The 15,136-nt window shown below is 44.9% G+C and overlaps 1 protein-coding gene across 2 annotated transcripts in view; it reads left to right on the top strand.

The window, feature by feature from the left end:
* Positions 1-4,011: 4,011 nt before the first annotated feature.
* The window catches only part of pfkfb1 (6-phosphofructo-2-kinase/fructose-2,6-biphosphatase 1), an 80,600-nt gene continuing 69,475 nt past the window's right edge, over positions 4,012-15,136 (top strand). The window contains exon 1 of one of the 2 annotated variants that reach the window (XM_060937451.1): positions 4,012-4,110. In XM_060937451.1, the coding sequence (XP_060793434.1) occupies positions 4,059-4,110 (52 nt within the window). In that variant the 5' untranslated portion in view covers positions 4,012-4,058. The remainder of the gene's footprint in view (positions 4,111-15,136) is intronic. The other variant, XM_060937454.1, reaches the window with a different exon arrangement.

The raw sequence follows: 15,136 nt of genomic DNA on the forward strand, positions 1-15,136 counted from the left end.
TTATGAAAACTCTGTATGTGACAAAAGACACCTGGTTCCTCTAGATGCCACAACATGGCAGCAAACACTCCTGACACTTTGTATAAATACTGTAGTAAATAAAAAAGCTGTTGAAATCATCCATGTCTTCCCTCTTGCTGTTTCAAAATACTACCTGGCTTTTCATCAGAGATTGTTCATAAAATGTGCTTATGTCAACTCAAACTCAGTTTGTGCATGATTATTTCATTGTAACTATAATTTTAACCTCTCTTAAATGCTGTATCCTAAACTATGTTTACTTAAGGTAAATAGTAGGCTATATGCCCAAATACAGAGTACTTAAGATTTAAAAAAAAAAAAAACCGCAATACGTACCGAACCGCAGACCTCAAACCGCAATACGTACCGAACCGCGACTTTTGTGAACCATGCCACCCCTAGTGGAAACGTTTGCTGTGGTCAGATGAGTCCACATTTCAGTTTGTTTTCAGGAAAACTGGAACTCGCTGGAATTCTCAGTGCCAAAGATGAACACAACCATCTAGTTTGTTATCAGAGAAAGGTACAAAAACCAGCATTTATGATGGTATGGGGGCATCAGTGCCCATGGCATGGGTAAGTTGCATGCTTGTGAAGGTACCTTTGATATATTGGGGCATATATTGGGAGTTTAGAGAGGCATGTTCATCAAGGTGACATCTTTTCCCAATGCTTATTTGAGCAGGACAATGCCAGGCCTCATTCTGCACAAGCTATAACAGCATGGCTTCATAGACAGACTGCATGTGCTTGACTGGCCTGCTGCCAGCCCAGATCTGTCTCCTATTGAGAATGTATGGAGCATCATGAAGAGGAGAATCAGACAACGGCGGCCACGGACTGTTGAGCAGCTGAAGCCTTGTATCAAGCAACAATGGACAAAAATTCTAACTGCAACAATTAGTATCCTCAGATTCCATGTGATTAAAAAGTGTTATTACGGGAAGTCATGGCCTAATGATTAGAGAAGCAGCTTTAGGCCCAAAAGGTCGCTGGTTCAATTCCCTGGACTGGCAGGAATGGCTGAGTGCCCTTGAGCAAGGCACCTAACCCCCAACTGCTATCCAGGCTGCTCTGGATATGTTGTACAACCCTGATTCCAAAAAAGTTGGGACACATTGTAAATAAAAACGGAATGCAATGATGTGGAAGTTTCAAAATTCCATATTTTATTCAGAATAGAACATAGATAATGTGAGGGAAATTTAGTGGATGAACATTCTTATTCTCTGTGTTTCTGTGTGTTGAGCTCAAGTGACTTAGTGTACTGAGAAAAGAAAGTTTTTCTAATGCTGTAATTGCCTTTCTGTGGCCTTGGCTGGTGATAAGCAGGGTGCCTGAATTCTCCATAACTATGCATCTGCCTGCACATACCAGAGCACGCCAGGTGCACGCTTTAACAAAGCTTCATAGAAAATCTTGAGCCAATCACGTGAAGATGCAAGCAGTAAGCGAATGCCTTTAGAATATAATAGATAACAGCCACTAAAACACAACTCAGAGTGCGCATACTCTTGGCATCATCAGATGTGGTGTCTTCTTCTATTCTTCTCTTTCCTTTCCTATTTTATATATCTGTTATATGATCTACTATAATAAATAACTCAAAAGACGACTGCTAAGCGTTTTGAAGTGTTTATTAGAAGTTTCCATTACAGATAACATATCAAATGTTTAAACTGAGAAAATGTATCATTTAAAGAGAAAAATTAGGTGATTTTAAATTTCATGACAACACCACATCTCAAAAAAGTTGGGACAAGGCCATGTTTACCACTGTGAGACATCCCCTTTTCTCTTTACAACAGTCTGTAAACGTCTGGGGACTGAGGTGACAAGTTGCTCAAGTTTAGGGATAGGAATGTTAACCCATTCTTGCCTAATGTAGGATTCTAGTTGCTCAGCTGTCTTAGGTCTTTTTTGTCGTATCTTCCGTTTTATGATGCGCCAAATGTTTTCTATGGGTGAAAGATCTGGACTGCAGGCTGGCCAGTTCAGTACCCGGACCCTTCTTCTACGCAGCCATGATGCTGTAATTGATGCAGTATGTGGTTTGGCATTGTCATGTTGGAAAATGCAAGGTCTTCCCTGAAAGAGACGTCGTCTGGATGGGAGCATATGTTGCTCTAGAACCTGGATATACCTTTCAGCATTGATGGTGTCTTTCCAGATGTGTAAGCTGCCCATGCCACACGCACTAATGCAACCCCATACCATCAGAGATGCAGGCTTCTGAACTGAGCGCTGATAACAACTTGGGTCGTCCTTCTCCTCTTTAGTCTGAATGACACGGTGTCCCTGATTTCCATAAAGAACTTCACATTTTGATTCGTCTGACCACAGAACAGTTTTCCCCTTTGCCACAGTCCATTTTAAATGAACCTTGGCCCAGAGAAGACGTCTGCGCTTCTGGATCATGTTTAGATACAGCTTCTTCTTTGAACTACAGAGTTTTAGCTGGCAACGGCGGATGGCATGGTGAATTGTGTTCACAGATAATGTTCTCTGGAAATATTCCTGAGCCCATTTTGTGATTTCCAATACAGAAGCATGCCTGTATGTGATGCAGTGCCGTCTAAGGGCCCGAAGATCATGGGCACCCAGTATGGTTTTCCGGCCTTGACCCTTACGCACAGAGATTCTTCCAGATTCTCTGAATCTTTTGATGATATTATGCACCGTAGATGATGATATGTTCAAACTCTTTGCAATTTTACACTGTCGAACTCCTTTCTGATATTGCTCCACTATTTGTCGGCGCAGAATTAGGGGGATTGGTGATCCTCTTCCCATCTTAACTTCTGAGAGCCGCTGCCACTCCAAGATGCTCTTTTTATACCCAGTCATGTTAATGACCTATTGCCAGTTGACCTAATGGGTTGCAATTTGGTCCTCCAGCTGTTCCTTTTTTGTACCTTTAACTTTTCCAGCCTCTTATTGCCCCTGTCCCAACTTTTTTGAGATGTGTTGCTGTCATGAAATTTCAAATGAGCCAATATTTGGCATGAAATTTCAAAATGTCTCACTTTCGACATTTGATATGTTGTCTATGTTCTATTGTGAATACAATATCAATTTTTGAGATTTGTAAATTATTGCATTCCGTTTTTATTTACAATTTGTACTTTGTCCCAACTTTTTTGGAATCAGGGTTGTATGTTGCTCTGGATAAGAGCATTTGTTAAATGACTGTAATGTAATTAAGGGAAAAGTGATGTAACTCAGTGGTAATAATGCCTCTGCCCAACTTTTTTTTGAGTGTGTTGCAGCATCAAATTCTAACTTCGTTTATATTAACAAAATACAGTTAAGTTGGTCAGTAAAACTATTGAAAATCTTTTCTTTGTACTTTTGTCATTTAAATAAAGGTTCGCATGAATTAAGAAATCACAGATTTTTGTTTTTATTGAATTTTGGAAAATATCCCAACTTTTCTGAAAACAGGGTTAGTATTTAACAATATCAGTTAAAATGTATGAAATATTATAGATAGGCTATTACATATCATAATGTAAATGATGCATGATTTTAACTTAATAATATATTGTTTGTGCTGTTTTATTCCATAAAGTGATCAACTTTTGAGCAGGGAATAAGATATAAGAATACAAAAAATGGTGTTATATTACAGTATTTCTCCATTAGATCAGTGTATAAAACCAGCAGCTTCAGTCTACTATGTACACCAAAAATATATATTGTAGACTTACCGTATGTTGTAGAATCTGTGTGAATAATCAGAGAGGATTGATGTGACCAACTGCCAAAGACAATTCTTCTGTATGTGATCAATGGAGCATGTGTGTAAATGCCAAAAGCCACAGCATGACCTTTGGTCTTGTTCTGTGTGTATCCCTTGGTCTGGATGATGTTAAAGGCCAAGGTCTGGCTGCCCAGATCGTATTTCTGTGTATAATCAGAGAGGGTGTATGAACCTCAGCCAGAGCCAAAGCCTCTCAGTTACAGTTAACAAGAGCATCCAGTAAGTACGGCATAGTGGTGTGTTCGGGCGTTTTCTTTTCAGTCTTCTTCTGGCGATGGACACATTTCCGAAAGAGATGCGCACGCGAACCCTCTGTGACAGTGTAGGTGAGGACCACGAGGATGGACTAATCAGATGACCCATAACTGAACCTATAGAGAGCACACACTAATAGACTATATCACCTAACTGCATGTGTACTACATGAATCGATTTTGGATATAATTTACATAAATAGTTTCACTGTTAAAAGAATGCTCAGTAAACAAAAATGTTTGGTGCTCCATATCTGTGGTTTTGCACTGAATCTAAGAAGCTAAGTAACGGAAGTCTGTGTCGACATCCTGTTCATGAGTAATATAACAGAGTTGAGATGTTTTATTAAGATACAGTGAGGTTGACTGTAATCTATAAACAGTAACAATCAGTCTTGTTCAACCACAGTCACGTTTCTTTTTGCTTGGTGCAACCTACAATGCTATAATATATAATAAAATTTACATAACTGGGCAGGAATGAATGAAAAGTACTATATTAACACCAAAGATACTGCATTGAACGATTAATAAATACTGGGTAATTATTCAGTAAGTGATAATAAAGTAGTGGTTTGTTCATAGTCTGTTGTGATTGAAGTAATAATTACAGAAACTTGCAATCTAATACATAGTACTTTAACTTGCTAACTACAGGTTATGCAGGTGATAAGCTTTTTAAACTTACAGACTATCCCTGCTATTTTACAAAATCATATTTCTTAATAGAAATTCCAAAATGTAGCTTAATAATGTCATTTGGAAAAGAATATGAAGATTTGGGCATGTATTTGCATAACATATTCTGGGTAAGACTTCTAATACTTGTTAGATACATTTGTCTCTTTGCTCCAGTGCAAAACTAACATCAGACATCAAGCATGTGATGGCTGGTCGACTAACTTTATCGTAGTAATTAGAACATCATGAATGCATCTCATGCTTTGTTGGTGTATATGAGCTGTTGTTTAAGCATTTTGTCATCTTTCTCTTTTGTTTTCTACATTTTTTTCTATTTACAGACCATGCATGCTTTCGTGAGGATAGTTAGCAACTCCCCTGGGTTCAAAACAGCCACTGCGAACATACTGACTGGGTTGCGTCACTCCAGCTGGTCAGGCTTTTAATAGCACCAGACATTTATGGAGTAACTATAAGAGCAGGACACAGATATTTTATAAGATATTTTATGTGAGTCAAGGATGGCTTAGTAAAACATTTCGTCTTTATATATTTTGTTGCTTTTAACTGTTGGTGTATTCATTATACAAGATCATCTGAACTTTTATCTTTTGGCATATTTGCCCTTAATTAGTATTCATGCAATATTCTGTACACCCACATATCCACCTGCTGTTTTATGCAGTTCTCGACTCAGCCAGTGCCTTGACAGCAGCACAATGCATCAAATAATGATGATACAAATCAAGACCTTCAGTTAATGTTCACTTCAACCATCAGCATGGGAAACATTGTGATCTCAAAGTGTAAACACTGATTATAATAAACACACATATTTAACTATTCAAAATGTGTATTGGTCAACCTCAGGCTACATTACAAGGTTTGGAAGTCAAAGATGGCTGCATTTTTTTCAGTCCTGTTACCAAAACTCTGAAAGTAACAGGACTGAGTTTTTAGCCTAGGATTAGCTAATACATGGATGTGGCAGTTCGTGTAAATGGGTGGAGCACAGAAGGACGGCAGGACAGAACTGAGCATACAGAAACTCTCTTTATTCAGCTTTTCAGCTGTAGATACACACACACACAGACACATGCACACACATTAGCTGTCTGGTTATGGAGAGAGTCCCTCTGCTCTCACTCTCTCTCCTTAAGAAGGGCGCGGTCACTGGGAAGACACACAAACATCAATTAACAACAGGTGAAATGATTCTGCCACTTAACTTCCCCGACTCCGCCCTCCTGTCACAGACCGATGCTAGACCACGCCCCCGCTGCCACATACCCCCACCGCCCGACTCAGGCCGGGCAGCCGTCCGGCCCGCAGCCGACTCCCCCCCCCCCTTGACGGGAGAGGAAGTCCGCCACGACCATTTGCGCCCCCGGCCTGTGGATCACCTTGAAGTTAAAGGGTTGGAGTGCCAGATACCAACGGGTCATCCGCGCATTGGCATCCTTCATGCGGTGGAGCCACTGGAGGGGCGCGTGGTCCGAACAGAGGGTGAAAGGGCGTCCCAGCAGGTAGTACCGGAGGGCGAGGACCGCCCACTTGATTGCCAGGCACTCCTTTTCGATGGTGCTGTAGCGCCCCTCACGCACCGACAGCTTGCGGCTAATGTACAAGACAGGGCGATCCTCCCCCTCCACCTGCTGGGACAAAACGGCCCCCAGCCCTCTGTCCGACGCATCCGTCTGCAACATAAAAGGGAGAGAAAAGTCAGGGGAGTGTAAAAGTGGCCCCCCACACAGTGCAGCCTTAACCTTAGAAAAAGCCCGCTGGCATTGCTCCGTCCACTGGACCGGATCTGGTGCCCCCTTTTTAGTCAGATCAGTCAGCGGGCTGGTGACGTCCGAATAATTAGGTATAAACCTACGATAATAGCCAGCCAGCCCCAGGAACTGTCTCACCCCCTTTTTGGTCTTGGGCCTCGGGCAGGCCGCAATTGCTGCAGTCTTGTTAATTTGGGGACGCACTTGCCCGTTGCCCAAGTGGAAGCCCAGATACCGTACTTCCACCCGCCCAATCGCACACTTCTTCGGGTTGGCCGTGAGACCCGCCCGCCTCAGCGACCTAAGGACGGCCCTCAGGTGTTGTAGGTGCCGCGGCCAGTCATTACTATAAATAATGATATCATCCAAGTACGCGGCCGCATAGGTGGCGTGGGGGCGGAGGACCCTGTCCATCAGCCGCTGAAACGTAGCAGGCGCCCCAAACAGCCCAAAAGGAAGTGTGACGAATTGGTGTAAGCCGAACGGTGTGGAAAAGGCCGTTTTTTCACGGGATAATGGAGTCAAGGGGATCTGCCAATAACCCTTTGTTAAATCCAGTGTCGAGTAAAAACGAGCCGTGCCTAGCCGATCGAGCAACTCATCAATACGAGGCATTGGGTACGCATCGAATTTAGACACCGCGTTGACTTTTCTATAGTCCACACAGAACCGGACCGACCCGTCGGCCTTGGGTACCAAGACCACCGGGCTGCTCCAGTCACTGTGGGACTCCTCGACGATGCCCATTTCGAGCATGGCCTCGAGTTCTTCCCGAACCACCTTTTTCTTGTGTTCGGGTAACCTGTAAGGGCGGCTACGCACTACCACCCCCGGGGGCGTCTCAATGTGGTGCTCTATGAGGTTAGTGCGGCCGGGCAGGGGTGAGAACACGTCCGAAAACTCGGTCTGCAACTGGGCAACCTCCGCGAGTTGGGTCGGGGAGAGGTGGTCTCCACAGGGGACCGGAGAGGGACGTGATGCTAATATTCCTTTTTGAACCTCCGGCCCCAGCTCCGCCTTCTCTGGAACCACCGACACCAACGCCACGGGGACCTCCTCGTTCCAGAGTTTGAGTAGGTTGAGGTGGTAAATCTGTAGCGCCCCACCCCTGTCCGTTCGTTTCACCTCATAGTCGACGTCCCCGACACGCCGTGTGACCTCAAAGGGCCCTTGCCACTTGGCGACTAATTTAGAGCTCGATGTGGGCAACAGTACGAGTACTTTCTCTCCCGGTGCAAACTCTCTAAGGCGCGTACCCTTGTCGTACAGGCGGGTTTGCCGTTCTTGGGCCTGCCGCAAATTCTCCTGGGTTAGTTGTGTGAGTGTGTGGAGTTTTGCGCGCAGGTCAATAACGTATTGAATTTCATTTTTGCTTGGTGAAAGTCCCTCCTCCCAATTTTCTCGCAGCACATCTAAAATGCCGCGCGGCTTATGCCCATATAATAATTCAAACGGGGAGAATCCCGTGGAGGCTTGGGGGACTTCTCGCACTGCAAAGAGCAAGGGTTCGAGCCATTTATCCCAGTTACGCGCGTCCTCGCTTACAAATTTCTTAATTATGTTTTTAAGGGTGCGATTAAACCGTTCCACTAAGCCGTCCGTTTGTGGGTGATAAACGCTGGTGCGGATCGGCTTAATACCTAATAACCCATACAGTTCCTTCAGTGTTCGTGACATAAACGAGGTGCCTTGATCAGTCAGAATCTCTTTCGGGATTCCAACTCGGGAGATAACGCGGAAGAGTGCCTCCGCAATACTGCGTGCTGAGATATTGCGAAGAGGCACCGCTTCCGGGTATCGCGTTGCATAGTCCACCAGAACTAATATAAAGCGGTACCCTCGTGTTGACCGATCTAATGGCCCGACGAGATCCATGCCAATTCTTTCGAACGGGGTCTCGATTAACGGTAGAGGGCGCAAAGGCGCTTTTGGAATGGCCGCTGGGTTTACTAACTGGCATTCGCGGCATGCCGTACACCACCTACGGACATCGCCGCGAATCCCCGGCCAATAGAATCGGGCCATTATTCAGGCTAGTGTTTTATCCTGCCCCAAGTGTCCAGCCATGGGATTAAAGTGAGCCGCCTGGAATACCAATTCCCGGCGGCTCTTCGGAATTAACAGCTGCGTGACTCGCTCTTTAGTTTGAGTGTCCTGCGTCACTCGGTATAATCTATCCTTCATAATTGCGAAGTAGGGGAAGGACGGGGTGGCGTTCGGCTGGAGCGTTTGACCATCGATTACTCTCACTTGGTCAAAAGCATGCCGCAGAGTCTCGTCTCGCGATTGCTCTAACGGGAAATCCGCGAGGGATTCCCCAATAGAGAGAGGAGGAGCCGGCGGCTCCTCACTCTGGCGCGGAGATGACGTAGACGGCTCTGTGACAGCTGCTCCCGCCAAAGCGACACTGGGACCTCCCCCTGTCAAATGGCAGGACCCACTCTTGACCAAGTGCGTCATTAAACCCCGAAATCCCGGCCAATCAGTCCCCAAAATTAAAGAGTGGGTAAGGCGAGGATTAACCGCCGCCTTCACTATAAATTTTTCCCCTCTGAAAATAATGTGGACCGACACCAAAGGGTAGTTGTGAACATCCCCGTGCACACAACACCTTCACCAATTGTGCTCCCCCCAATGCCTCGTCTTGCACCAGGTTTTGGTGGATTGAGGTCTGATTACAGCCAGAATCCACCAACGCCTGATATGTATCCCCTTGGATACTCACCGGTATGCGATACGCTCCGGCCCGATCGAGGGCGGCTCCTGGCGCGTTGGGGATCCGAACCACCGCGTCCACCTCCATTATCGAGCACTGCTGTTGGAGGTGGCCCGGTTCCCCGCAGCGCCAGCAAACCGGCCCAGGCTTCCTCTCTGCACTAGTGCTCTGGGGCTCACTCACCTGAGGGGGGGGAGAGACAGACACAGAAGGGAGACACGGAAGGGCACCGCGGGTGCGGCGGGCCGGCTGAGGTGGCGCCGGCCCCCGTCTCCGCGGTGGGGGAATGGGGCGAGGAGAAGACACAGGAGGAAGAGAGAGAGAGGAGAGAAGAGAAGAGGTCGTCTGCTGTCCTGCCGTCGGGACAGCCGCCAGATGATCCTCCGCCAGCTCGATTGCCTGATCCAGCGACGCCGGGCGGTGGCACTGGACCCACTCTGCGGTTCCCGCTGGTAGACGCGCGACGAACTGTTCCAGTACCACCTGGTCGATGAGTCCCTCGGCGTCGCAGCTGTCGGCCCTCAACCACTGCCAGCAGGCGTCCCGGAGTTGCTGGCCAAACGCGAACGGCCGGCCGACTTCCTCCAAGCGCAGAGCGCGGAAACGCTGATGATGTTGCTCTGGGGTGCGTCCCACCCGCTGGAGGACAGCCCGGCGAAGGTCTGCGTAGGCCAGCCGGCGGTCGGCGGGGAGCTGTAGCGCGGCCAGCTGCGCCTCTCCCGTTAGCAGGGGGAGGAGGCGCGCCGCGCGCTGTTCCACCGGCCACCCCGAGGTCTCTGCTACCTGCTCAAAGAGCGTGAAGAATGCCTCGGGGTCGTCCTGCGGGCCCATCTTCGTGAGGGTGAGGGGGGAAGGGCCCGCGGCGGTGGAGTTGGTGGACCCCGCCGACGCGAGGAGGTGCCGGAACGCCCGACGATCTTCCTGTTGCGCCAGCACCAGGGCCTCGAACCGTTGTTCTTGCTCCTTTCGGAGGGCGAGCAGCCCCTGGTGCTGGCTCTGTTGGGCCGTGGCGAAGGCGTGGATCAGGTCGGCGAAGGTGGAGGACTCCATGGGGCTGTTGTCTTCTGTGCTCATCCCGGGTTTCGGCACCACTGTGGCAGTTCGTGTAAATGGGTGGAGCACAGAAGGACGGCAGGACAGAACTGAGCATACAGAAACTCTCTTTATTCAGCTTTTCAGCTGTAGATACACACACACACAGACACATGCACACACATTAGCTGTCTGGTTATGGAGAGAGTCCCTCTGCTCTCACTCTCTCTCCTTAAGAAGGGCGCGGTCACTGGGAAGACACACAAACATCAATTAACAACAGGTGAAATGATTCTGCCACTTAACTTCCCCGACTCCGCCCTCCTGTCACAGACCGATGCTAGACCACGCCCCCGCTGCCACAATGGAATTAAGCCACATGGCGTCATCGCTAATAGCATGACCACACTTAGCACATTCTAGTGATTTACCAAAAATCTGTATTTTTAAAATAAACAAATATCATCTAAGAAATAATTTAAGTAACAGGACAGTATGTTGACATTGACCTTATCAGTCAAAGTTAAAAAAAAAAATCATCAGATATACAGAAAAGTAAATGAGAGAACTAACTTTTGGTCTTCCCATGGCCTTCAGAAGACACAACTGATGTAACTTCCTGTTGAGCATGTGATTTATGGAATGTTCCAAATTTGTCAGATGGGGTAATATGTTTGGGTAACAGGACTGAGTGAAAACCCAGGGACACGACTAAAATGTGTATTTTAACTAAGATATTGTGGATTTCTTATGAAAAAAATATATTTAAACCATGGATAGGATATGGAGTCACACAACAGTGCAAAAGAAATACTGTTTCTGAAGGATTTTAATCATAATATTTCATAGTTAAGTATAAAGTTAGAGTGCAGGGACAGGTAACACATGCTATTTTTCAGTGTTTTAGGTAGTTTTTATTAATCTTTACAATTATACATCTTAAATTTGAAATCAGATCAATGTGCAGGACATTCTGCGTAATAAGGAAATGTATTTTAAAGTACATTTTTATGTGCATTTATACATATAATTTTCTAGGGACGGAAATGGCACCGATTCGGTGGAATGGCTCATAAGGATCACAGTGCAAGCTGTTTAACTCTACTCATTTATTATACTACACTATTATTAGACTACACAAATATGTAAGTATAGGCATACATACAGCAAATGAACACAGACCTAACCTAAAGGTCTCCAAGCAGTAAGAACATTATTTATGTGCTGAGAAGCATGTTTGGTTAAGTCTGAATCCCACTTTGAACTTTGACATTAAATAGAACAAATCTAAGTTTGTGATCTCTCTTTTGCTCACACATAGGTACATATTTTCTGTGGCAGAAAAATAAGTCATAGCTTACCACACAAACCCCCAGAAATGTCACAGATCATCAGCGCTCAAGGTAGAATGTGTAAAATGTTGATCACATACAGTACAAGCAACTGTCACCACATGTTGTTCCTGTTTTTACTCACACAAAACTGAAGAAATCACACCTACTGAAGCAAGTATTTGTTTTTCAATTGAATTGTACAGGTTATAGGTCACATTAAAAGGTGGGAAAAGTTTTGAATGAGACCATGATAAATAATTTCAAAACTTTTCCCACTTTTAATGTGACCTATAACCTGTACAATTCAATTGAAAAACAAACACTTGCTTCAATAGGTGTGATTTCTTCAGTTTTGTGCGAGGAAAATAGCTAGGTAGGGGTCTTAATAATCTTATGCTTCATTCCTCATCCTAAGTGATTAAGCAAAAGCACTGCGTTGAGACGTTTGTCATGAAAACTAAGAGTTAGAGACCTACTCTTCTCTGCTTCTTGATTGCAAGAGTATCTAGTTTGTGTCTCATCTCATCTCATTATCTCTAGCCGCTTTATCCTTCTACAGGGTCGCAGGCAAACTGGAGCCTATCCCAGCTGACTACGGGCGAAAGGTGGGGTACACCCTGGACAAGTCGCCAGGTCATCACAGGGCTGACACATAGACACAGACAACCATTCACACTCACATTCACACCTACGGTCAATTTAGAGTCACCAGTTAACCTAACCTGCATGTCTTTGGACTGTGGGGGAAACCAGAGCACCCGGAGGAAACCCACGCGGACACGAGGAGAACATGCAAACTCCACACAGAAAGGCCCTCACCGGCCACGGGGCTCGAACCCAGGACCTTCTTGCTGTGAGGTGACAGCGCTAACCACTACACCACCGTGCCGCCCCTAGTTTGTGTCATCTGTCTCTAATTCTATTTTTACTTCTGAGATACCTCCGAAAACAACACCTGAAGAGGCTGCAGTAGCCTACAAGCCTAGGAAAACATCACAAAACAAGAATGCAACAGTTAAATATCTATCTATCTATCTATCTATCTATCTATCTATCTATCTATCTATCTATCTATCTATCTACAGTGGATATAAAAAGTGTACACATCCCATTAAAATGATAGATTTTTCTGGTGTAAAAAAAAAGGGACCATGATAAATCATTTCAAAACTTTTCCCACCTTTAAATGTGACCTATAACCTGTACAATTCAATTGAAAAGCAAACAAATCTGTTTGGGGGAAAAAATTAAAAAAAAAACATACAATAAGCTGGTTGCATAAGTGTGCAGACCCTTAAAGTGCATATCCTGGACCAATTTCGTTTTTTTTTTTTAATATGAAAGTATGTCTCTTTACACACTCATCCAGAAGGGTAATTTTGCACAAGGCCATCTGTCTACAGCAGAAAAAAATTAAAATAACAAAATGCGTCTGGAAAAATCCCAAGGGAGTCTGGAGTCAGATTCGTGACGTCACCTGCGGAAGCGCCAGCAGGCTGCGAGAGCTTGCACGGTTTCAGTGCACAGCCTGTGTAGACCAAGTTTAGCAGCTAGCGATTTTGCATTGAAATATGGAATTGTCAGCTTCAGCTTCTAAACCCATGGATTCATGTATCAATGCTCATCTATCTATTGTTACATAAATCATATTTTTCTAATTACTATTATGTATTTATATATTTCTTCATTTAGAAGAGTACTGGCTACTGTAGGAGAAAGATTTCATAAGCTACACACATAGAATCGGCTAAGCAGGATTGAATATACATTTAATGTGTTTGACAGGTCCCAAGATCTCAAGCCCTGACACGCATATCCCTTGATACATGTGAAGTAAAATGTAAAGAAAATGTGACCTTGGGCGCTGTGTGAGATGGCTGCCTCTCCAGTAGCTCTGTAGTTTTTAGCTCTTTAAACCTCTTTTTTCCCACCTTTTTACTTTTCTGCTCTTCTTACGAAGACATAGTGTGTTTTTCTTCATATCCCATGGATATTTTTAACTTTAACATGCAACCAGGAGCCAATTTTTTCATTTATTCAAGAGAGGAGCTGCTGGCCCTGAAAACAATGGGACAAGCCAGGATACGACACCCCATCCCAGCCAAGCTGAGGAGAAAACCCAGGGGCTGCAAAGCCGGGGCTAAGCTAAAGGCTGGGCTAGCAGACAACCGGCGGCGCTACAAACCATCCATTCCCTCCGTTATCATGGGGAATGTGAACTTGCTGCCGAATAAGGTCGACGAGCTATCCGCACTGAACAATCAGCGGATTTACCAGGAGAGCAGCTTATTTATTTTTACGGTGACATGCCTAACACACCTTGTACCAGATGCTACGTAACGTGGACCTGCGGGGATTCACTGCTGTGAGAGCTGACAGAGACACTAAAGCATGCGGGAAAGGCAAAGGTGGGGGACTCATCATTTATGTGAACAACCGCTGGTGTAACCCAGGACATTTCTCTGTAAAGACAGTCTTATGTTGCCCGGACTTGGAGCTGCTAGTATCACCATCTGTGTTTACATCCCTCCGAGGGCAGATGCAGCCACTGCATGTGAGAGGATTCACTCTGTCACAGCAAGGCTGCAGACACAGCACCCTGAGGCATTTATGATCATTTCTGGGGATTTTAAACATGCTACTTTGGACTGTACTTTGGCTGCTTTTTACCAGGCTGTGGACTGTACCTTTTTAATTTCCCTGAGGGAACCCTCCCAAAGGGATCAATAAAGTTCTATCTAATCTAATCTAAGTAAGTGTATTATCACCCAGCACTTTCGTGTTGTTTACTTTTGTGTGTGTCAATAAATAACATTATCCATGTACCACACAAACACAGGAATACCTAATTTAGAGTATAGTCTCTCTTATTTCTTACCCTGGCAACGGTCAACTTGTGAATCGCCAATTTTCTTGGTCTTTTTCTCGGCTCTGCTTTGGTCCTCGGCTTCCGGGAGCCTCGCATGAAGCGCTCCCATTTCTCTCTGATTGTCTGGTCTTTTGGAAAACGATGAGTACTAATCCCATCAAGATTGGTGTTGCTACACCCTCCTATGATACATCTGTTAACCATTTTAATAATTACGTGATAGCGTTGAAGAAATTTGCAGAAAACCACCAGGTCGTTTTCTCATAAACAAACCAGCGCTGACGTAGGATTCAGAAGGAGGCATCCCGCACGTGACATCACGAAAATCAACGTTTGTCGGGAAATCCAAATGCCAAGTTTTTTCAGAGGCGGACCAATTCGCCTCAAATGGCTTGATTTCAACTGAATTTTTCTGGTATTGCGCAAGGTAAAAAAAATTGCATAAAATGCAAAATGTGACAGATATTTGACCAAAGTTTAATATAAAATAGGAGAATTACATTGATCTTGCTCCTGAATTTACCCGTGATATGCACTTTAAACTAATACTTTGTTGAAGCTCCTTTTGATTTAATTACAGCATTCAGTCTTTTTGGGTACACACCAGCCATCAATTAAAAGGACTCTGATTAACCCCATAATAAAGTTCAGCTGTCCTACTAGGATTTTCCTGACATTTACTTAATTGCAT

The sequence above is a fragment of the Neoarius graeffei genome, chromosome 13, assembly GCF_027579695.1.
Source record: "Neoarius graeffei isolate fNeoGra1 chromosome 13, fNeoGra1.pri, whole genome shotgun sequence".
Classification (NCBI taxonomy): Eukaryota; Metazoa; Chordata; class Actinopteri; order Siluriformes; family Ariidae; genus Neoarius; species Neoarius graeffei.